General features: G+C 36.6%; 2 protein-coding genes across 8 annotated transcripts in view; one reads left to right on the forward strand and one right to left on the reverse strand.

The window, feature by feature from the left end:
* cpne2 (copine II) overlaps positions 1–4,622 on the forward strand; it is a 40,523-nt gene extending 35,901 nt beyond the window's left edge. For 2 of the 4 annotated variants that reach the window (XM_087292314.1, XM_087292313.1), the window contains exons 15-16: positions 3,305–3,541; positions 3,760–4,622. In XM_087292314.1, coding sequence (XP_087148440.1) covers positions 3,305–3,541; positions 3,760–3,813 — 291 coding nt within the window. In that variant the 3' untranslated portion in view covers positions 3,814–4,622. 4 annotated transcript variants of the gene reach the window in all.
* Positions 4,623–8,571: 3,949 nt separating this feature from the next.
* Positions 8,572–25,325, reverse strand: psme3ip1 (proteasome activator subunit 3 interacting protein 1). 4 transcript variants are annotated; one of them, XM_087291647.1, is made up of 9 exons: positions 25,291–25,325; positions 22,701–22,765; positions 22,509–22,622; positions 22,298–22,396; positions 19,430–19,552; positions 13,460–13,595; positions 12,916–12,989; positions 9,222–9,374; positions 8,572–8,912 (listed from the first exon to the last, which is right to left on the reverse strand). In XM_087291647.1, the coding sequence occupies exons 3-9, from the start codon at positions 22,612–22,614 to the stop codon at positions 8,908–8,910; spliced, it is 696 nt and encodes a 231-aa protein (XP_087147773.1). In that variant the 5' UTR covers positions 22,615–22,622; positions 22,701–22,765; positions 25,291–25,325; the 3' UTR covers positions 8,572–8,907.

Raw genomic sequence — 25,325 nt, forward strand, 5'->3', positions numbered from 1 at the left:
ATGTTACTGTCATAGTTTTCATGGAGTAACTTAGAAATCCTCTCTCATGGTCTTATGGGAAAGTAAAATGTGCATCAGATGATGTAGGCCTGCTCTGCATCACCTAATTATATCTCTTGTGGTGCGGGTAGTTTTTCTACTGAAAAGCAGTCTCACAATAGCCAACCACTCTTCCCATCCAATGGCAACAGCGAAATCCCCTAGAAATTGCATTGGTAGAAATTGTAGTGTTCCGGACACCCCCCTGGACACCTTTTCTCACCACTTATTGTTACCAACAATAAAGCATTTTTTATTACATTTGAAAATATTACAGTCTCTTGAATGTTGTTTAGCCCTTTTTATTGCCCACCAGGAGAAAATTGCAGATCCAGTTGCTTAAAAAAGCTGTTGCTATGGCGTTCTGAGTAGTTGCTAGCTGAAATTCAAAAGAGCGGTGCTACAAGACTCTTTATTGTAATGCCTAGATTTGAATCAGCTCCTTCTTTTAAAGACAGACTATTTTTCCAGAGTTTTGTCATCTGCTTTGTGAAAATTGTTAATCCCATCCTTCAGAAATGTACTTAAGTACTTACCTTAGTAAGTGCCACTACATAAGTGAAGAGAACACTTTAGCATAGGGTTTTATAATGCAATGCTGTTTGGAGGCACTTGACCTAAAAATTAGTTGTCCATAACAGTGTGTTCTGCGGTAAATACTTGATTGTCTTCTTATCTCAACACATCTCATTTCTTGTGTGCCTATTCAGGTCACACCACTGACTAAATTTGAGGCCAATTAGCTTCTAGACTGGTCTGCAAAGCCCGAGTTCTTATGCCTAAATTTTGCAGTGGCAGTTTCAACTTTCTTCTTTCTTTGTGGGTATCAGGGCTGGGCTCCTGGAGGAAGTATGGAAGTATGGTTCCTATGAATTATGGCTAGAGAGACAGGCAGCGCTCCTGCTAAGTGTTACTGTCAGAGAGGAGCTGCCATGGAGAGAAGGAGGAAGGGAAAGTGACAGCGTAAATCCCTCCACACACTTACTCCAGCTCCTCGTCTGCCTGTATGGGGGGAGGGTGATGCGGCTGATTTAACAAGAGTTTCAGCACATCAACGTGTCTATTTTTCCCTCACTCTGTCTTGTTATCTTGTGTAAACTGTCGGATTTGGGGCTAGATTAAACATCTGTCATTAAAAGAGCTCGCTAAGTACTGTTGTTTATAATTAAGGGTTAGAGGTTTTTCAAAACGTCAATTCATGGAGCTTGTGCTTTTCTAAAGAACTCTGTGTACCCAGCACAAGATAAAAGGTGCAAGAAAGCTCTTTGTGCTTGAGACTTATGATTTAGAAAAGTGAACCTCCGAACCACCTTGTATTGCAATTACTCCAAATGTCTTAGCAACAACATAGCTACACCCTAGCAACTAACCCAAAAAACTTTGCAATGTCTTAACAACCACTCATAGCTCCTTTGCATTGTGTGATCCATATCTAGGCCTAAATCATTTAACTGGTCAACTCTCAAAACACTCACTGCCCAGAATACTTTAGAGATGCCCTAAAATACCTCGAACAACACCTTAGCAACAACCACAACCACTTTAGCAATTTCTTTATAACCATACACAGCACAATATAGGGCTTAGAATACCATAGAAATTTGTTTAGATTGGCAAGTAAGTAAATCCACAAAACACACAATATATTACCTAATAATACCCTAGTATCAGTCTAGAACCCCATAGCAACACCCTAGCAAATATTTTATCAATGCCCTAACATTTTGGACACTATATCTAGAGCTTACAAATCATACAAATGCATGTTCTAACTTGGGACCTGTTTAAGTAAACCCACAAATCACCCTAGACTGCCTGGCAAAGCCCCAGCCACCACCTATAACAACACCACAGCAATGTGATGCCCTTAAGTACCTACAATACCTTATCCAACAGGTCTTATTCTAGGGCTTAGAAAATCTAAGAAATTGCTTATTTAACTTGAGGCTAGATTAAGTAACCCCATGAAAAAAAAACATAGAAATGGCCTAGCAATGCCCTACACTCTCAGAAATAAAGGTACGTAAGCTGTCACTGGGGTGGTACTTTTTCAAAAGGTACACATTTGTACCATAAAGGTCCATATTAATACCTATAGGGTACATATTAGTACCTAAAAGGTACAAAAGTGTTCCTCTCAAAAATTTTAGGTACTAATATATACTTTTGATGTACCAATATGAACTCTTTAAGTACAAATGTGTACCTTTTGAAAAGGTACCACCCCAGAGACAACTCACGTACCTTTATTTCTGAGAGTGTAGCAGCCACCTGGAAGACCACAGCAGCACTTTTGCAACAACCCCAAACCCTTGAGCCATGCACTAGCAACATCCCAGGGTGCCCAAGAATTGTGGACTCCATGTCTAGGGCTTAAAAAACAAACATGCATCTTCTGACTTCACACCAAATGTGAATTTAAATATTCATGCATGTAGGTTACATAAAAAGTCAATGCAAATGCAAACACAAGGATTTGAATCGCTTGTGTGTTCAGTGTAAAAAAAAACATGAGCAGAAAATTTTTGTGCAAAAAACATCCTGTGAGTAAACTAGAGCAAGTGTGAACCCAGCATTAAGTAAACCAAGTACACTGCCCATCGCTTCCCCTGAAATGATGCAGAACACTTCATCAAGCAGCCACCCAACACACCCTAGCACTATTCTGAACTCCTCGACAATACTCTAGAAACTACTCAGTGCATCTAAGCACTGTGGGCTTAATATCAAGGGCTTAGAAAATGATGGAGATTGCCTTTTAGACTTTAAGTCAATATTGATTTGGTCAAGAAACTGCCTTGCAACCACATAGGACACCTTAGTGATGCATTAACATTTACCCTTAACACTATAGCAATGCCCTTAGTGATGGCCAAGAAACCAACCACAACACCCTAATAACCACTCATAGAGCACCATCTAAGGCAATGGTCTCAAACTCAATTCCTGGAGGGCTGCGGCTTAGCTTCAATAATTTAGCTTCAACCAACTCCACCTCACACCTGCTTAATAGTCTCTAGTTGTCTTGAACACCCTGAGTTTTTGGATCAGCTGTGTTTGTTTAGGGTTGTAGCACAATTTTGCAGAGCTGAGGCCCTCCAGGAATCCAGTTTGAGACCTCTGGTCTAGGGGTTAGAAAAATATAAATGGCCATTTCCACGAAGTACCCAACATTTAGTGCAGGTGATATTTCACAGTACAGAAGTAAAATGAGAGGCAAGTATGTGACCTTCCACATTGATAGTTTTCCTTTCTTCTTTTGCAGCAATACTTCACACTGCTAATCATTACTGACGGCGTGATCAGCGACATGGACGAAACGCGTCACGCCATAGTGCAAGCTGCCAAGCTGCCCATGTCCATCATTATCATCGGAGTGGGCAATGCTGACTTCACCGCCATGGAGTTTCTGGATGGCGACAGCAGCGCTCTGAGATCCTACACAGGAGAGGAGGCGGTCCGAGATATTGTGCAGTTCGTCCCATTCAGGGACTTTCGCAATGTGAGTGTTTCCTCTCTCACTTGATGTCTTAATTTCACATCAGCTCAGTTATATAAGGGTGTTGTCATAGGCTACATGATGCACTGCTTTTAAAATGCTAATTTGGGTTGCCAGGTCAAGAAGTCTTTCCCGAGCAGTATTAAACTCTCAATATTATGCAGATGAATTGACCCGGAGACTTTAGCTCATGCATGTAATCAATATTTCGCTTGCCGCAGACCTCTGAAGTGAATCCAATCCTGGATCAGAAATGTAAACAGAATCTTCTGTAGGAGTGTGAGTAGGCGGACTGTGGGCCATGTGGTTTCCTCAACAGCAGGAGGGAACGGGCAGCACTCCCTCATTTGGGCTCCATTCAGAGGAAATTAAAATTCATTTAGCTTAGAGAGAATATGGAAGGAAACAGTGCCAACACTCACCGCCACACATCCGAACGTGTCTGCCATTTCTTCGTTTTCATTACATGGAAGTGGATTTAACAATCTAACAAGTGTCGAATGCCAACGTGTACTCAAATATGCATCCTCAATGATGTCGTTGCGTGTGTTTGTTGTTCTTGCAGGCTCCGAAGGAAACTTTAGCCAAATCCGTATTGGCAGAGCTGCCGCAACAGGTCACACAGTATTTCAAACAGAGGAACCTGTCGCCTAGCAACACAATGCCGGAATAGGGGCTGGAGGACTGGAGTTCGCACTGCATGTTGCCAAAACCTGCTAACTGTTTACAAACCTCCCTTGACCAATCCAGTGGACAAAGTGCATGTTTTTTTTCTGTACAGAAGTGTTTTTAGTACATGTTTTTATTTATTGCTTTATATATCTATATATTTGACCTATCGATTGAAATGCAACGGCCATTTGTGTGTCTATCACAAAGTATGTACAAGTATTTGGCTGAATGTAACTTTATACTACCGTTTTCTGTGTTTTAATAGAAGCAAATGCTAAAGAGTACATTATATGTTGTGATTTGTATTTAGTGATGGTATGGTGCCATGGTCAAGGTGGTGTTGCTTATTTTGTACAGCTTTATTGGTTGTTTATGTTCCACTCAGGTCAATAAATTTCATTTGAGAAAATGATGAGCGTTGCTCTCATCGCGTGATGTACAGACGCATTGATTCAGGAACTGAGGCTGATTACAGCTTTAGTTGTGAAAATCGCTGCAGGTTGTTAGTGAGTCACAACAACACCTTCAGATAACACTGTTTGATCACGTGCTGCCGTCTTTTTAGAGCATGCAGGATTGATCGCTTTGAGCAGTTTGCAACGTTTGATTTGAAAGTTAAAGTGAAAGAATGTAATACAATTTTTATACTTTGATGACCCTTAACGGCTGATCGTCTTAAGCTTACCCACAGACTGTAGAAAATTGTTCCCATGTATATTTAGTGACACTTTTGTTTTTTATTTGCATCATCCTTTTACACTGTTTTGTATCTGCTAAAGATAACCAAGCAAACGTGATCAATTAACCTGTGAAACTCTCGCCGTACATGTATACTGCTGGTTCTGTGTGCGCGCGAACTGTCAACACTCACACAGACAATCTCACATGCTTTGCAGACCCACAGAGATGCGCCTTTTGGGGACTTAAACGATGCGTTTACCTTTTTATTTAAGCCTGATTTACTGTTTCTTGTCTTCGAAGTGCACACACAGCCGCGAGAGAAACATTAAATAATACATTCTCTAATCTCAACGACTCAGAAAAACGAAATGACATCTAAACTGGCCGCAAAATATGTGTGCACCATTAAAAATGTTTTATCAACTCATTTGTAATCTAAGTAATCCACACTTTTTAATTATTATAAATTTTTTAGATAGTCTGTTTTTTTCTGTTTATTTCTCATTTGCTGCATATTTTATTTATTTGATGGTTAAAATTTTACATATTTTATACATATTTAAAATCTTTGGCAATACTGTACAAAAACTCATGCCAATAAAGCAACTTGAACTTGAAAGAGAAGAGAAAGAAGAAAGAGCCAGAGCCAGCAGAAGCAGCAGCTTTTACCTGTCAGCGCGCATAAAAATAAGAGAAATTGTGGATTTCTTTGGGTGAAGGAGCAAGAAGGTCGCTGGTTTGAGCCTCAGCTCAGTTGGCGTTTCTGTGTGGAGTTTGCATGTTCTCCCTGCGTTCGCGTGGGTTTGCTCCGGGTGCTCTGGTTTCCCCTCACAGTCCAAAGACATGCGTTACAGGTGAATTGGGTAGGCTAAATTGTCCATAGTGTATGAGTTTGCGTGTGAATGTGTGTGTGGATGTTTCCCAGAGATGGGTTGCGGCTGGAAGGTCATCCGCTGCGTAAAAACTTGCTGGATAAATTGCCGGTTCATTCCGCTGTGGTGACCCCGGATTAATAAAGGGACTAAGCCGATAAGAAAATGAATGAATGAATGTGTGGATTTCTTTTTTTTATTTCAATGGGATTAAAAAATAAATAAACAGTAAAAATATATACAATAAATAACAATAAAATATTGTTAGAGATCTCATTATTTTTTCTTTGTCGCATAGTTAACTGTTTATGTACGATGGGAAAAACATGTTTCAATCTAGCTACCACCGGAAGTATATTTCTAACCTGTGGGAAGCCTTGTAGAATATGTCTTTTTTTCTATAGTACACTGAAAAAAGTCATTTTTACAAAATTGTTGCAAACAATTTATATGGGCTGAATTTAAACTAATTAAATTCCGCAATGTTAAACCTAATTAATTTAAATTCAGCCCATATAAATTGCTTGCAACCACTTACCTTAAAAGATTTAAACCTTAAGAGAAGTTTTTTTTTCCAATAATGGAAATTTTTACTTAAACTATTATCCTTAAAGGGCCCCTATAATGGGTTTTTGAGAATGACCTTATATGTAGTGTGTAACACAGTTCTACGTGAAGTAAAATATCCAGCTAAGGCTTAAATCTAAAAGTGCACAGTGTTTAAAACTATTGATTCATCTATAAAAGAGTCGACTCAAATGAATCGTCTTGATAACAAGTCTTTAGCAGTTTTGGCGTGAAGTCGATACGAAACATAAGCCCAGTCCAGTTGTTGTGTGCGGAAACCAGGAAAAATTAAAACCTGCGGTCCCACCCACTAGCAAAGAAAAAGAAGAAGACAAACAGATCCTGAAGTCATGAGTCACTGAAATTACGAGAGTTTTCCGGGATAAATAACAAAATGGGTGGTTGGCTGGAGATGAGTCTAAATTACGGGAGACTGCCGAGAAAAACAGGAGTGTTGGCAGGTATGCTCACACATGCACTATGCACTCTACTTCAATACTGTTGTTGATAAGCCATGCTGGGCATTTCACTCTGTCTCGTGCTTAACGCTGTCGACCAATGGCAACAGGTGGTCATCGACATACCTGCCAACATTCTGATCATAAAATCCGGAAGATTTTATCCGGGGGTGCAGGCGAAGTGAAGAGCGGGGAGCGGGTATAAAGATGATTGCGCGCTGGGTTCGTTGCGCATGGGGACTGATTCAAAAAGCTAGCCAGACAGTACAGGTGGAATTCTGTATGTTTTCCGACAGGAGACTCCCGGGAAAAATGGGAGTGTTGGCAGGTATGGTCATCGGTCCAATTAGCGCAGATTAGCTTCGCTGAGGAGTGATTTAGGAACAAATGAATCGCTGAACCAATCATTTGACTTTCCATGCAGATCAACCTGTGGTTGGAGACCCCTAAAACCAAAATACAACCCTTTTTAATGTATAATAGGGGCTCTTTAATTATTCATAAAATATTATTCGAAAATCCTATCATATTTAAAGAACAATACATTGCATGTTCTCCATCTCCATTGTAAAAAAACGAAACAAAACAGCATCACCACATGTGGTGCATTTAAGCATCGCTGCAGCCCACAGACCTCCAAGTGGGTGGGATTACACCGCAAGCAGGCTTTATGACCTCCAAATGGGAGGGACTTACACCACAAGCATAGGCTGGGTTTAGGGTTAGTGTAGGTGTAGTAGACATTATTAAAGCGCAACAGGCTACCACGAGGTTGGTTTTAAGGTTGGGGTGTAGACATTTTCTAAAACACTAAAGGTTGGACATTATATAAAGACAAACTCCGGGAGGTGTTTACAGCCCAGTTGAAGCTCAAGTCCCACCCACTCTGAGCTGAGCAGCATATTTGGAACTGGCGCCCGACCACTGTTTACACCCTTCTTGGTGCATTTCACATCTAATGTGGCAGGTTAACATGCAATGGCTGATCCATATGACATTTCTAATGGCAAATAACACATTACTTATTTTACTTTTGAAGAGTTTGCTTGCATGCCTTTCTACCCACATTCATTCATTCATTTTCTTGTCGGCCTTTATTAATCCGGGGTCACCACAGTGGAATTAATCGCCAACTTATCCAGCAAGTTTTTACGCAGCGGATGCCCTTCCAGCCGCAACCCATCTCTGGGAAACGTCCACACACATTCACACTCATACACTACGGACAATTTAGCCAACCCAATTCACCTGTACCACATGTCTTTGGACTGTGGGGGAAACCGGAGTACCCGGAGGAAACCCACGCGAATGCAGGGAGAACATGCAAACTCCACACAGAAACGGCAACTAGGCCGAGGCCCGAACCGGCGACTCAGCGACCTTCCTGCTGTGAGGCGACAGCACTACCTACCGCGCCACTGCTTCGCCCCTTTCTGCCCACATTAATATTAAATATTACTATATAACATTGAAACAAGCTACTTTTACTTTCATGAGAAAAAAAAATGGCACATTTAAATAATAATAATCAGAAATGATTTCAGGAGTAAATGTATTCTTCAGCCACACAAATTATGTACAAATGTGGCTCACAGAGTGGAGCAGCTCTCCACAATTAACTACAAACTCATTCAAGTCTGGCTTCATTCTCATATGGAAATTTTTCACAATCCATTCCATTTTCCTTGCTAAATATTCAGTTTCACTCAGAAACTCGGATTACAGAACTAAAATGGCCTGTGCCGTTTCACATCAGTCAAATAAAGAAAGGAAAAAGGCCAAACACAAGAGAAACACTTTTATTGTCCATTCTGTCATCACTGGTTATTTTCCAGCAAACAAACACAAGGTTTGGTGCCCTTAAAGAGCAGAGTTCATGAAAAATCCAGCATTCTTAGCATTGCAGCATTTCGTCTTAAAAACATAAACAAGAAAGAAACGCAAAAATTCAAACCAAGCCATTTCAACATGTCTGCTTTGTCCTGTGATGGATTCGGACTAAATGTTTCATGTCTTCTTGATCCGCAGCTGTCAGTCAGTGTCCCGTTGACCACTAGAGCTCTGCAGAAACCGCAAGGGTAGATGGGAAGGTGCGTCACCAGGTTAAGCTGCCGGGGGGTTAAACTGTATGGAATGTAATATGGAGGAGGATGGGGGAAGTGTCATGTTTTGAGAGCACAAGACATCAACAACCACAATAGAAGTTAACATTACAGCCTTTAATAAACATCAAGCAAATAACCAAACACAGACTTAACTCCAAACTGAAATAATACCTACGGCTAAATGGCTTTAGCTAATGATTTGTGCTCCGCGCCGCTCAGAAGGTGAGGGAGAGATAGTGAGTGAGTGAGTGTGATCTGTGTGTGTGTGTGTGTGTTTATCTGAAGAGCCTGTGGCGCTTTATGGAAGAGCCAATCTCGTCCACGCTACCTTCGAGGTCGCTGCTGGACTCTGAGTCGCTGCTGCCCGAGTATGCGCCGAGCCCTGGGAGGATCCCCACACACACGGCGGCCGAGGGCAGGTGGAGGACGCCGGAGCGGTTCGCACCAGTGCCGGGGGATTTGGGGTCTTCCCTCGTCTGCTCTGAGAACACACAACAAACACACGCACATAGAGCGCACGCAGTCTCTGGTGCATTCAAGTAGGCATCACTGCAGTCCGGAGACCTACAAGAGGGAGGGACTTACAACGCAAGTAGGCTGGATGACCTCCAAGTGCGAAGGAGTTTTGCCGCAAGTAGGTTGGATTTAGGGTTAGTGTAGGTGTAGTGGACGTTATTAAAACTAGAGGCCACTGTGAGGTTGGGTTTAGAGTTGGTCTAGGCAGGGGCGGACTGGTCATCTGGCAATTCTGGCAAATGCCAGAAGGGCCGGACCAATTTTTAAATGTGGGCCATATGTTCCATATCCGTATGTTCCGTATGTTATATGTATTGTTTTTAAGTGCAGACAGCTTTTATCTCGTGCTAGATGTGATATTATTATGATGATAATATAAATATCACCAATTGTACACCAAAGTAAATAGTGAATGTGCTAGTCTGTGGGTGGGGCTATATCGGCAGTGTTGGGGAGGTAACTTTGGAAATGTAATAGAATACAGATTACAAATTACCCTATTTAAAATGTAATAAGTTACACTACTTTTCGATTACTTTATAAAAGTAAAGTAACTAATTACTTTTGATTACTTTTAAGTGTTTAATGGACATTTTCAAATAAATCATTTTCAAGCATTTATACCGAGGACATGTTCCCCACGGGATTTAAGCCTGTGGGTGCGCCACAAATCAAAAGCATCAGAATAGCACCTCTTTAATAAATGGCCTCAGCAGAAGGCACCGTGCACATCAAAAACAAGCAAAGCAACAGATTAATATTTTTCAACATATCCCAGATTTAAAAACAAACATTTTTAGATGTAACTCCATTTGTAATCTTTAGCATTTTCACAACTGTAATTTAATTACACATTTTTTTTCTCTGTAACTGTAACAAATTACTGTTACTTTTATTTTGTAATAAAAATTACGTAACACCTTTACATGTAACTAGTTACTCCCCAACGCTGTATATCGGTGTGATAATTTGTGTCTGTGTGGTAATTTGTGTGGCTACAGTGCCAGGGTTGAATTTTTCACCCAGTCCGCTCCTGGGTCTAGGTCAGGGGTGCCCAATCCTACATCTGGAGATCTACTTTCCAGCAGAGTTCAGCTCCAACCCTCAAACATAACTAAACTAAGTAGGATCTGATGGAGCACATGGTAATTAAAGATGTGTGTTTGATCAAGGTATGCAACTAAACTTTGCAGGAGGAAGTTAGATCTCCAGAAACAGGATTGGACACCCCTGGGCTAGGTGTAAACATTAAAAAAAAAACTAAAGGTTGCACTCCGTGTCCTGTAAGGACATTAAATAAAGGAAAACTCCAGAAGGTGTGTACAGCTCACTTGGAGTTCAAGTCGCACTCACTTGGAGCTGACCACCCCATTTGGAGCTTTCTCCGACCTTCGTTTACATACTTTTCAGTGCATTTCACATTTAATTTGGCAGGTTAATATGTAATGGCTAATCAATCTGGCATTTCTAACATCCAATAATACTTTTTTTTTTACTATTGAAGAGTTCATTTGGATACATTTTTGCTCACATTTATTATTATTAATTAATCAAAATGGAGTTGTATGTTTTTGCAAATAAATGTAATGTAATAATATGTCAGGTTATGTAAAGTTACCCCAAAACTAAATACGCCAAAGCGCAATGAAGCTGTGGTTTGCGGTAGGGCTGCTAAATATATTGTTTCAGCATTAATATCACAGTAGTCATCGCGAGTCTACGCAGCGTTGAGTCTGGATTTTATTTGATCATCTCCTAAGTGTTTTTTGTGGCCTGTGACTGTGTGAAGGTTTTTAAAGCATTCAGGTCCAAGAAATTGAACTGTTTCTGACTTGACAAATTAATAACGCTAATTAAATTCTATTAAATTGTTTATTTAAAAATACTACGCATTAACATTTCACATTTCATCATAAAATTACAGTGTACAGTTTGACTCCTCAAACTTATATAGATGCTGTTTATATAATTTGTCTCCATTTCTTTATTGAATTTATTTATGCCTGTTGATTTGTTGTAGATTGTTTCCTATATATTATGCATATGCACTCCCCTACAGAATCATCTCCTACAGAATGTATAAATTCTTTACAAAGATTTATTCAACACAATTAGTGAAATTATATTCATATCGCAATATATATCGCAGAATAAAAAATATTGCAGTGTCATATTTTCCAATATCATGCAGCCCTAGTTTACTGTGATTTTATAAGAGCGACTGGCCATTTATAAAGGCTCCCTTATCTGTCATAAAATCTCTGCAAACCATCAGGGATCATTACTTTTATAATATGGTTATTCCATATCCAGTTGAAGTCAGAATTATCAGCACCCCTTTGAATTTTTTCTTCTTTTTGAAATATTGCACAAATGATGTTTAACAGAGCAAGGAAATTTTCATAGTATGTCTAATAATATATTTTTTTCTTTTGGAAAAAAAAAGTCTTAGTTGTTTTATTTTGGCAAAAATATAAGCAGTTTTTAATTTTTTTAAAAACATTTTAAGGTCAAAATCATTAGCCCCTTTATGATATATATTTTTTCAATAGTCTACAGAACAAACCATCATTATACAATAACTTGCCCAATTACCCTAACCTGCCAAGTTAACCTAATTAAAATAGTTAATTCTTTAAATGTCACTTTAAGCTGTATAGAAGTGTCTTGAAAAAAATCTAGTCAAATATTATGTACTGTCCTCAAGGCAAAGATAAAATAAATCAGTTATTAGAAATGAGTTATTAAAAATATCATGTTTAGAAATTTGTCGAAAAAATCTTTCTGTGTAAATAAACAGGGGGGCTTATAATTCAGTGGGATAATAATTCAACTGTACATAGTTCCACAAAATAAAACAGATTGTTTGGCTCAGTACTGATAACAGAATGGTTGCCAAGCAACAGCCACAGGTGTATGTTTGTAGAGTGTTATATAACAGCATTGAACAAGGACTATCCAAAACCTTCAAGAAGCAATCAGTTTTATAAAGTAGTGTAGATACAATAAGGTGTTGGGTGGGTTTACAATATTGCTTAACTTATTTTGTTCATTTCATTCAGAATATATTTAGGCTTTGTATATATTTTAGCAAACCTTACAAAATGAAAAAGCACACAGCTTCATGATGTGTATATTGCTAGGAATACACAGAACATCTAAAAACAATGCTGTGTCCAAGGCTAAATGTGCTTGTACGTTGTAAGTGTGCACAAATTAAAGATGTTTGTGTCAACAAATGGACCTGTCAAGTGTGAACACTCAAAACAAATACAAAACAAATCTGGAAAATGAACTTTTCTCTTCATCTCAACTTATATCAATCCAACTGACTAAAATGTTTAGTTAAACTATACATAACTTAAAACATAGTTTAAACAGGTTATCTAAATTAAATAAGTTAAAGCAACATAAAAAGAATTGTAGCCATAACTTTTTGTTGTATCATTTTTACAGTGCATAAATCACAGCACAAAATTCAAATAACATTTCCCTGAACTGCTCACCTGTCTGACTGCCGTTGCCTGTTACGCTCTCCTCTGTTTTCTGCTTTTTACTCCCTTCTGAGGACTGAGATGAGCTGCGAAAAACAAAAATCAAACGGATAATTGTACCTAAAGAGTATGCCGCCTCAGACATCAACAGGTTTAAATACATTACAGAATTTAAATGCAAAGTTTGTTCCAACCACCTAAAATACACTTGCCTGGAGGTTTTCACCCAGCGTATAAACAGTGCTCACTATGTGGATTATGTAATCAGATCGCAAAAATGAAGTCCTTGTAATGAGATTATATTACATTTTATAATGCTTACAACCTGGAAGACATCAATATAGTATAAAATAATGATAAAAAGTCAGGTTAAAAAGACTTGAAATCTGTAATCCTGATTACATTACTAGTTATAATTGTCATAATGTATATTCGATTATCAGTAATGGACAACAATTTCTAAAAAATTTACCCAGCATTGAATTTTAATTAGGCTTGATGCTAATCTCTGCTAGACAGTGACCCTTCAGAAAGGATTTCTTCCCTTTCATCATACCTGCGTCGTTTGACTGCTCCAGCAAGCAGGTGGGCTTGAGACAGGTGACTGGTCCTGTGCTCTGAAGGTTTGGGTCCTGCTTTTTTCTCCGACTCCTTCTTCTGGCTATCGGTGGCTGCCAGCTTCTGCAGAGCGCTGTGAGCTTCATTTAAGGAAAAATCACTGCCATTGACAATTTTAGTCAAAATGTATAATGTTTATTGAGCTAGTGAAGGTTCTTATTCTTTTTTTTATAGAAGGCAAAGAAAATATACATCGAATAAAACATCAACATTACAGTTTCCTACTTTCTATTTTTGTTTTAACAACCCAACCCCAAGACCTGAAAATCCCAAGGCAGCTTAACAAAATAATTAGGGTCAAATAAAGTATTTACACGTCTTCAGTCATGCATGTCGTAACATGATAAATAAATCAAGTAAAAATGACAAATATAAGAGGGAATTAAACATTTTGAAGGACGAACTAAAGACAAAATATGGAGGTGATACAAAAATATATACAGATTATTTAATATAATAAAATATGATCAAGTAGTCTTCCTATTTAATCTTGTCGCCTATCCAAGTAACTTGACTTCCTGTTGATCATTTGGTATCAGAAGTGTCTAATATGAAAGGCAAAGGCCTCTACATTACAGTTATTTTACCTAAAATAAAATATGATCATGCCTTGATTTTTAATATTTATTTAGGACAGTAAAATCTGACTTTGCCGAGACAAAAGTCTTGTCACTTAACAGAAATAATGTACAGTATAGAATATAAAGTCAGTGAAAAAATAATTAATACTGTGTATGACTCCCATGAACTTGACCATTAGTTTATTATGAGGGACTGATGTGCAAAAGAAGCCCAAGCCCAGCTCAATATTCCATTTCAGTTGGAGATACATCAACATACTAATATAAAAGTCTTAGCGATTTCCATTTTACCCAGACTTTAAACTATAAGAAAACTTAACAGAAAACCACATCAAGCTTCTTATCACCTATGCTGTTGTGGTGAACCACTTAACACACATATTTTCTTATAAACTAAGACAACTTAAGAAGCAGAAAAAGAACAAAAACCACAGACTTTGAGGAAGCTAATATAAAGAGGGCAAGCGCTCATGAAAGTCACCACAGAAATTAAACCTACTTCCTTTTTCTCATAGGGATGGCCTAAAAAAGCGACACACTTACAGGTAAGACAATTTGGTGCCTTCACGAGAGGCAGATTGAGCAGAATGAGGGCAAAGTACTGTACTGTGCTGTGCTGCAGATCATGGCTCTCAGTGGTGCTTTTAGATGCAGTTATCAAGCCCTGAGAAAGGGTTCAGTTGCCACGACAACGCATCCTCCAACCTTCCATCTACAGTCATACCTGATTGGCAGAAGAGAAAGGCCATGGCAGTTCCATGATGAGAAATCAATGGTGTGATATGGATAAACACGTTGTTTGAGCAAAAGTTCAACAAAACAAAAACAAGCCATAGAATTATCAGCCCTCCTGGTAAATATGAATTCTCTTATATTGGTTTTACCCCATTTCTTTTTAACAGAGAGAAGATCTCTTCAACACATTTCTAAACATAATAGTTTTAATAAATCATTTCAAATAACTGATTTATTTTGTCTTAACCGTGATGACAGTACATAATAGTTCACTAGTTATTGTTTAAGATGCTAGTATTCAGCTTATTATGCAATTTAAAGGCTTAACTAGGTTAATTAGGCAAGTTAGGATAATTAGGCAAGTTATCGTATAACAATGGTCTGTTTATAGAAAACTGAAAAAAAAAGTTTAAGATGGCTAATAATATTGACGCACAATAATTTTTAATTGCACACATTCTTACATGACTGAACCTGGATGTTACTCATGTCACTGAGACTTCCCGAGTTGAAAATGAAGGACAATGCTTTAAAAAGACCTTTTTCAGATAATCACAATTGTTTGAGAAACCCACGCCACAGTGAGTTCTTATAGCTTAAAAAATTAAAAACTGCTTTTATTCTAGCCGAAAGGAAAAAATAAGACATTCATTCATTCTCTTTTCGGCTCAGTACCTTTATTAATCTGGGGTCGCCACAGCGGAATGAACCGCTTACTTTTCCAGCATAAGTTTTGTGCAGCGGATGCCTTTCCAGCTGCAACCCATCACTGGGAAACTGTTAAACATAATTTGGGAAATATATATAAAAAGGTTAGTAGCATATTTGACTTCAAATGATTATATACATATTGGGGAAAATTAAGACACCACTTATTTTATATCCAAGTTTGTCTGGATTTAAAAATTATTTTTATGTTTTTTAGCAAGATAATATTAAACATTATAATAAACTATTTATTTCTATACAGCTTAAAGTGATATTTAAAGGCTTAACTATGTTAATTAGGTTAAGTAGTCAGGTTAGGGTCACTAGGCAAGTTATTGTATAACGATGGTTTGTTCTGTAGACTTTTGAAAAAATTATATAGCTTAAAGGGGCTAATAATTTTGACCCTAAAAATGTTTTTAAAAAAATTAAAAACTGCTTTTATTCTAGCCGAAATAAAACAAATAAGACTTTCTCCAGAAGAAAAAATATTATCAGACATACTGTGAAAATGTTCTTGCTCTGTTAAAGCACTTGGGAATTATTAAAAAAAAATTATAAATCTAATAATTCTGACTTCAACTGTACAAATTATTTAACAGCTGGGTAATTCTTTCAGATTTTTAACATATGATCAAATTGGTTCCCAGTAAGTATATAACCTGTGAACCGAACCCCTCAGTTAGTGTGTATTTGATCTTTTTTAGTTTTTAGAAATTACATTACATCTTTAAAATGGCTACATTGTTATGCTTTGGAAAAGCAATGAATCCATGCCAGTTAATTCACCAAAGAGAAAAGTTTGTTTTGGTACAGTAATCTTCAACTAAAGTCTGATCATGTGCTTCTGTGTTTAAAGTGGTGGTCCTTCTCTGTTGATGTCACTAATCTTAACCACGCCCCTCTTGATGTTAGTACTAATGTTCCTTCAATGTTTTAATGTTAGAAGACGCAAGAAATCAATATTTGGTGAAATAATATAGATTGTTTTGTAATGTCAACAAATGAAAACTTTTGTTATTCTGACCAAATGTCATTTTCTGAAAACAAAGAATAAATAAATTTATAATTTGCTATTTGACAGAAATGTCAGATTTTATATAGTAAACAAAAATCAATATGAAACTGCAGCAAAACATGATTCAATTCAGACTCAAACCATGTTTCTGAACCAACTGCTTATTTTAAAAAACAGCTGAAAAGCGTCAATGGTTTTATGTATGTAGTATTGTACATGCAGCAATGACAAGTTGACACAATGACGTGTCTTTATGGCTACATTGCATCACCTTCAACAATGTGCAACTTCCACAAACTTCCACAACTCAGGTAAACTATATGTTTTCTTGCCTGTGGTTGTGGATTTCATCTCTCACAGCTGAGTGAGAGACATTGACGTGACAGAAAGAACAAATTGTGTTCGACTGCATTGCTTTTTTTAGTTTTAATGTAATCATGTGCTAGACGAATGCCTTTCTTATATAGAAATCTAATATACTGCATTTCAATCTCATATATGACATACAAGTTCATGCTTGTATGTCATATATGCATACAGTGCTCAGCATAATTGTGTACACCCCATTTAGAAAATGAATATTTTTATCAATTTCTCAGTGAATAAATTCAATGTATTTTGGTGCATTAAAACAAAACAGATTTTTAAACACATATATTTATTAAAATACTATTTTAGTCACAGAACATCTTTAGAATTTGAGATAATACAATTAATTTCACAAAAATATTGCAAAATAAAATTACAAACTACAACATTTCAACAAAATTGCATATTTTTCTGTTTCTTTAGATTTTAAATTATTTTTTTTCTGTAACATTAATTTGGGCTACTAACTTTTTACCCATTATTATGAGGTATTTTGTTAGATAAGCTTCAGATTTGGCTTCAGTACGGACTAAACTAATGTGTATGCACAAATATAATATTGTAAAGCTTCCCATAGAAAAATATTGATTAAAAAAAGAGATCTGTGGGGTGTGCACTCAAATATGCTGAATACTGTGTATAAAATACGTGTCGTATATGCAACTCATATTTCAACCATATTGCCAAAATGGCCATTTATATATTTTTTAGCCACAGGAATTACAAATATGTACATATATGATTAGATATAATAGATGTAATTTTTTATATGTTTATATATAGCCATACATCATATTTCTATGAAAAAAGAATAATTAACCTAAAAATGAAACTTCAGTCATCAGTTACTCACTCTCCACTTGTTCTAAACATGTTTGAATTACTTTCTTTTGGTAAACACAAAGGGAAAAAATGATAACCAAACAGTTTGTGGTAACACTCATTTTATAGTACTTTTTCCTACTATGGAAGTTTTTACATTTCTTCCTTTGTGTTGAGCAAAATAAATAATCATAAATAGGTTTGAAACAAGGAGAGGGTGAGAATTGTCATTCATAGAATTGTAATATTTGAACTTTGAAGCATTGCTCATACAATTCAATGTGTGCTGCCTACAATTCTATGGTTCTGTACTGGTACTGCGCTAATTTCCTACTTCATATGATTTATTTTTTTTTGTCTATGGTCATTGGCTAAGTAGAATTGTCAGTCCTGTGATTCTCATCCAATCAAATTGTGCATAGACAACTGCATCAGACTGACCTCGAGACATGGAGGCTTATAAATGAAGCAAACATGTACAGAATAGAAGCATAAAAGTGTCCAAAATGATGCAAATTCATTACACGCAATGACTGTTTGACTGTTTAGATGATGTTACTTATGAGAATATAAAGAATGCCTACTATGTGTAGACTGACAGCGCAAAATGGCGTTAAACAATAACTAAATGTACTACAGAATGTTACGTTTTCAAATATATGCATAAATTGCACGTGTTCTATCAGTGCTGCATGAGCTTGGTTTTCTTAAATCTAGGATTAAAGATAGTCCCAGATGGGATTAAATGTTTGAGCAGTCTTAAAAGAATAGTTCAATCAAAAATGAAAATTCTCTTATCATTAATTCACCATTTAATAGTCAGAAACCGGTTTGATTTTCTCAGTTCAGTTAAACACAAAAGAAGATATTTTGAAGAATGTTGAAGACTTGTAATTATTGACTTCCATAGTATTAGTTTCTCCTAATATGGATGTCAATGGTCACGTTTCCAACATTCTTCAGCATATCTTCCTTTGTGTTTAACAGAAAAAACCCAACTCACACTGGGTTGAAACAAGCAACAGTTATGCAAATAATGACAGAATTATGATTTTGGGTGAAATAACCCCTTAAATAAGATTGAATTATCTTAAAATATATCAGTTATGTTGTTTTGTTTCAAGAAGATGCACACTAATGATGTTTTTGTTTTCTAAAGCTTCTTAAAGTCCTGCATGTGTTGCCTAGTCCTGGCTTTGGCTTAGGTCTTTCTGTAAACCAGATAAATTATTAAATTATTTATTAAATTTACTTTACTTGGTCTAACAATAGTCTTCTTTTTAAAACCCCAGCTGTGAAATGTTTCTTTTTGGTGTAAGTTCTAAAATTTCCAGCTGTAAAGTAAAATAACCTGCTTTAAGCCGTATTCTTAAAAACGGTTCCCCAAACCTCATTTGCCAAGCCTACGTGAATTTCTTTGGAAGCAACGCTGGATCGTCAGTGCATCAACTTTCTCTTGGGGCTGTCTTCTGTTTGAGAACATGCTACACTAACAAGCTACAAGAAGTCTACTTTTCAGCAGCCATCAACGCGCCTGACAGCTGAAGCTTCTACCACCAGCTTAACGAAGGTGAAAGTGGAGACAGACTTAGCCGCCAAAGCAAAACTCGCCGTCAATTTTCCCAAGCGGCTGCATGACAGTAATATTGTAGACGCTTTAAGGTGCAAAAGGATATTCTGTATTCTTTTATCTCCTGAGCGTCCTCCTCCCGTCTGTGTTTCTCTATTAGAGACTGCTTCCGCGACACCTCATCAAGAAAACTGGTTTCGTCTTCATCCAAGCCTTTAACCATGTTCTCTGTGGAGGAACACAACAACCAAGCCAGAAATGAGAATTGTGAATATGGTACTATTGTAATTCTTTTAAAAATCATTGCAATATTGGTGATGCTGCAAGTCCAGAAACTGTCATGTAAAGAATTTACTTTAATGTGTGATATGACTAAATGGCAAAGTCCCTTCAAGGCAAGTCATTTCACTTGGCGGCTATCTTTGAAACGGCTCTCGGTCATTCTGTTTAAATGGAAAAACATTAAATTCTCCAAAATTACTTGCCAAGCTTTGGCCTCTGTACTTTATTCACCGCATTGACTGTTACACTTTCCCCCATTCAAAACTATACGAGTGACAAGTCTTGTGTATTCTATAGTCCAAAATTCCTCTAAAAGATTAGATAGACCCAATAACACTATAATGTCACAACTTAAAGAAACACTCGACTTTTTTAAAAATACATTTTCAGTTTGTTGCTTCACATTGTACAGCTTTTTAAAAATTTTTTTTACACTTTTACAACCATTATTAAATCCATTAAGCCGATCTCTGGGTTTGGTGTAAGCACTTTTAGCTTAGTTTAGCATAAATCACTGAATCAGATTAGACCATTAGCATGTCGCTCAAAAAATTCTAAAGTGTTTTGATAATTTTAGAATTTAAAGCTTGACGACTCTTCTGTACTAAGACTGATGGAAAATAAAAAGTACCTGTTTTCTAAGTATAGTTCCTAAGCATATCGACCAAGAAAACAGCAATTTTTCGTTTTCCATTGGTCTTAGTAAACAATGTAACTAAAGAAAAAGTAAATCTCTTTTTAAACTCTTTTAAACTTTTAAACTCTTATTAATAATTTTTTTTCTTTTTTCTTCAAATTTCTAACAGATTTCAACGCTCTTATCCGATTCATTGTTTGCTAAGCTAGTTTTCCCACCAGACCCCGAGATCTGCTGAAATAGACTCAAAGACCTTTTAACAACCTATGTGCAAAGTCTAAAGCGCATAGCGCAAAAGCATTAAGGGGCGTGTCCCAATCAACTTATGCCATTTTAAGGACAGAAAGATGCACTCTGTTCCCCGGCGCATGGTCTAACAGGCTGTTGATTCTCTTAATGAGTTATGGGTGTATTTAAACATAATGTGCATTAAACCGATAAGAGTCTCATCTCTCATTCCCAAAGTCAGTTGCGTTGTGCCATGGTGTATTTGCTATTTAAATGGCAGACTTTGTAAGTGGAAAAACTAAACGATTCACTAGCGAAAAAACAGTTAAACAGAGCACAGCGTGAGGATAAAGAATGAGCCTGCTCCATTCGGCCGGCTTACTTTCTCTTTATTTTACTTTTACTCTCTCCTTTACTCCTTTACTTCATGGAGTAAGGAAACAGTGTACGCACTCCAGTGAATACATCCATTAGCCTACATATTTAATTTTGTGTGTTAAGCACAAATATTGTTTAAAACTATTTCTAAATTGAGTTCTAATTTCCAGCAAACGAATAAATGAACAATAATAACGAAGTGTGGTCAAAAAACCGAGTTATATCCAAACACACGTCCTACTCCTATGCCCCATATGGTGATGTAGACGTCTCAAAAACCCGACAGGTGGACAAATCTAAAACTTGTTTTTATTAAAACAAGTATAAATAAGCATATATACTCCCTCGAGATAAAGAAGGCATGCAGGTATAGTGTTTTTATATTTATGTATAAATGCTTTGCGCTGGACTTTAGACCCGCTTTTAGATGGTCAATGGCGCGGTCTCTGTTTCACTTCCTCAAAAGGTGCAAGTGAAATTGAAAATTGCCTAAACACACCTCCTTTAAAGACCGGAACACCCCTGAGTCCAAAAAAGTGGTACAAATGGATTCACCATTTAAACAACGTAGCACAAACCGTGAAAATTAGGGTTGCGCTGGTCTAAAATAGTAACAAATCCTGCAAAACACATCTGTACGATAGGTGTACGATAGGGCTCAATAACTGTAAAACTCATCTATTTAACCTTCATGACTTGTATAAATGAGCCTATTTCTATATAAAAAAGTTCAGTTAAAAAAATGACTCATCTTCAAATTACTCAGTGGTTCAAAACTCTAATAAGATTCTTTTTATCTGTTGAACACAAAAGAAAATATTTTGAAGAATGAAAAAAAGTAGTCTCTGACTTCTAAAGATAATGGCCATCAGTTTCTACCATTCTTCAAAACATCTTCTTTTGTGTTCAGCATTAGAAAGAAAACACAAGAGGAGGCTGAATAAATGACAGCATTTTTATATTTGGACTTGAAATGTGAATTTTGAACTCTCCCTTTAACAATCATTACCCACTATTGTCTATGAATGCGACCAGCATGCGTGCAGATCAGGAGGATGTGGCCCGTAGAATCAACGGCAATAGGAGCAGCAGCAGTGGTCGCTAGGGAGACCGGAGAGTGGGTTTGTCGCCAGGGATACGGAGACGAATTGGAGATGCTAAGATCATGCCAGCCTCCCATCAGCACCCGCAAGAACAGACCTGCTCCTGATCTCCACCACTCCCATCTGTTCACACTCATAGACACCCACCAACAGGCTCCAACACACACCAGCGCATGTGTACGCACACACACACGCATGTTTCTGCGCAAGCAGTGACAGATAAACCCCAAAATGAGGTCACATATAGGCAGGAATGGCAAGCCCCCTGGGATTGTGTGATGTGTGCCATCTGAAAGATCTGTTTTTGGGGGAAAATGAAAGGAGGAAAACAGTATGAGCACTTACTGAATTTGAACTGCTCCTCATATTCTTCCTGCTTCTTGTCCTTCTGCTCTTGTAGCCTTTCAAACAGAGATCGAGGGTCATATTCTTCCTCTGGCGCCTCTGTGAAAGAGCGAGAATTTGAGCGAATGCATCTGGAGAGAATTAATGTTTATTATTAAGTCTCTTGCTAATTTGTTTGATTTGATTGGAGCTGTTGATATGATTGTCTCACCCTCTGGGTCATCGGGCTTGCGGACTTTCTCCCATTCTTCCTGCCTTTTTTTTCGTTTCTCGTCGAGTTTAGACTCTGACACAAACTTTCGGCTGAGGTCTGCCATGGCAGAACCTACACAACACATGCACAATTTGACATCATTGTGACAAAATCAATTATTATCGATGTATTTTAGTCACCGAACCTCACCTAAATGGCTGTTTATTATCAGGAAAAACACTGTAGGTGGTTCATGAAGTCATCTGCAATAGATTCTGTTAGGAGAGAATAAAGGTGTCATAAACATCGCACACATGCAGAACTAATTACATTAGGAGACAAGCACAAAACAATTATAAAGCTTTATTGAAGAGAAAAGCATATGCTATCAAGTTATTCATTTTTTAAATTATTATTTCAATAAATGTACAGACCAATATGCTCCGAGCTTCGAGTACAGGAATATTTATTAGATCCAGCAAGTGGTTAACAGATATTCCAGACTGAGAAATGACAGATTCTACAAAAAAATGTAAACACTGCCCCCTAGTGTTGAATTTGAACAGTAAAAGCAATAGATCCTAGAAATAAAAATCTTTAGAGGGGTTGTGTTGTTATAAAAAAAAAATAATAATAAATAAATAATAAACATTATTTACATAGCACCTTTAAAAAAAACATCTCAAGACTCTTTACAGATATAAAATATGCAGCAGTTAAAGTTACAAGGATAAATGCAAAAACGTAGTAATAAAAATGATTAAAAACACATAAAATAATAATAATAGTAATAGATCTAAAAATCACATAAAAGTCTAATAAAAGCTACACTTCAAAGTATGTTTTAAAAGATGATTTAAAAATACTCTGCATTGCGAATATCAGAGAGTAAAAAGTTCCACAATTTAGGTGCCAATGAAGAGAACGCCCGGTCTCTCCTCTTATAACAAATAAGAAGAATTGATAATAAATTAAAAGTCCTCAACAACGTAATCCAGAGTAATTATAGGTAATCTACTGTTGGTAATTTTGGGTTACATTTAGATTACTTATGACTTTTGTTAAATGTTATGACATTTTTGTTTTAATTTGTGCCCAAATTAATAAGCATAGTTCACAAATACACTTATATTTTGTGAATATTCAATAATTAAGAGGCCTGTAGGCAGCCTGGTAAAAGGGATAGTACTTTTTTCTTAAATTGTGGACCTTTTTGCAGTTATTCACCTCATTTTCTATTTAATTATGATACTTAAATAATGCATTTTAGTGACGTTTTAAGCACTATTATTAGCTGAATTAGCTTGTCAGATGGCCACACATTTTAAAGAAATATTTTCATAAAGAAATATGAAAAGACTTATTTTTAAAATACAAATTTATGACATCATATACCATTAGAAAAAAATTAATCTGTTAAAGTCTGTGGCCTATTGTCATTTATTAAGCAAATAACAAACTGGCCACAGTCTAGTCAGAATTCCTCCATTTGAATGATAAAAAGTCAAACGTAATAATAATAATAATAATAATAATAATAATAATAATAATGTACAGCTTCATGATTTTTTTAGCCTCTCTTAAAAAAGTACATTTGAAAATTCATGGATAACAACATTTCATCTCTACTTAACAGCTATACAGAAGCCAAGGATGACTTCACTTACGTCAGATTAAATGTTTTATGCACAGTTGTATGTTGGACTTATGAAAAATAATATTTTGCATTGGCCAAAACTGATTAGCTAAAGTCACACTGAAGCGAAAGGCAACTGGGGATTCCTCTTGGTTTTAAAGACAATGTCGATTGATTATTTTCAGTATTTATGATGACATCGCAATCAAAATAAGACAAATGAGCTCATGTATGGGACAAATTAAATTGTCAGTGGGGGGTGGGTCTTTCGAACCCCCCTTGGCTACGAGACTGTATAAACAATTTGACATGTAGTAGATTTTTTATCATTTTATTTTAAACAGATTTTTTATATTTTTTATTATAGAGTTAGTAAATTATAATGTATGTATACGTTTAATATTACAAATAATTTACTGGTATTGAACGAATGATTTGTAATGCATAAAATAACTGATTGATTAGTAATTCATAAGTAATATGCTAAAATGTATACAATATAGCTGCAAATAATACATACATAAAATGTAATTACAGAATCCATGAAATCAGTTATTACCCAGCACTGACAAAGACTGGCTTATATCCATTTTTCATTGATTTACTGCTTACATATTTAAACATAATAACAACAACAGATATTTGAAGTGTTTAGAAAGCATAATGCATGCATTCACTCCATTTAAATGGTGCTAGAAATACACTAACATATAAAAACATGTTCGCAATATACCCAGACTATATTTCATCAACTCCTCCACAGGCAGTGTGCAATATGCATCAGAAAATGATCACATATCAAGTAACAATGGGATATATACCAACAAACAGCAACACAAAACATGACAAAACAGCAAATACAGTTTAATACTATGCAAATATATATTCAAGGATCGCTGCATTTATGTTCTACAACAGTATTTACATGAGACAGAAACGCATCTTTAGGGCCTGATATTGATCTGAAGTCCAGCATGCAAGGCTTTGATCGCACTCACTGGATCAGATAACACTAGTATTAGCACAGCGACTGGTTTATTGCACATTATACAAGCTTAAGCCTAGCCGGGTTTTTTTAACTTGACCGAAATATAATGGACAAAGCCAAATAAGATGTGAGGAATAAGGGGTTATTTCAAGAAGGAAATGTGATCAGATATTTACCTTCTCCGGGTTTGTGTCCCTGTAAAAGAATCCCC

Source organism: Danio rerio, chromosome 18, assembly GCF_052040795.2.
Source record: "Danio rerio strain M-AB ecotype USA chromosome 18, GRCz13ab, whole genome shotgun sequence".
Classification (NCBI taxonomy): Eukaryota; Metazoa; Chordata; class Actinopteri; order Cypriniformes; family Danionidae; genus Danio; species Danio rerio.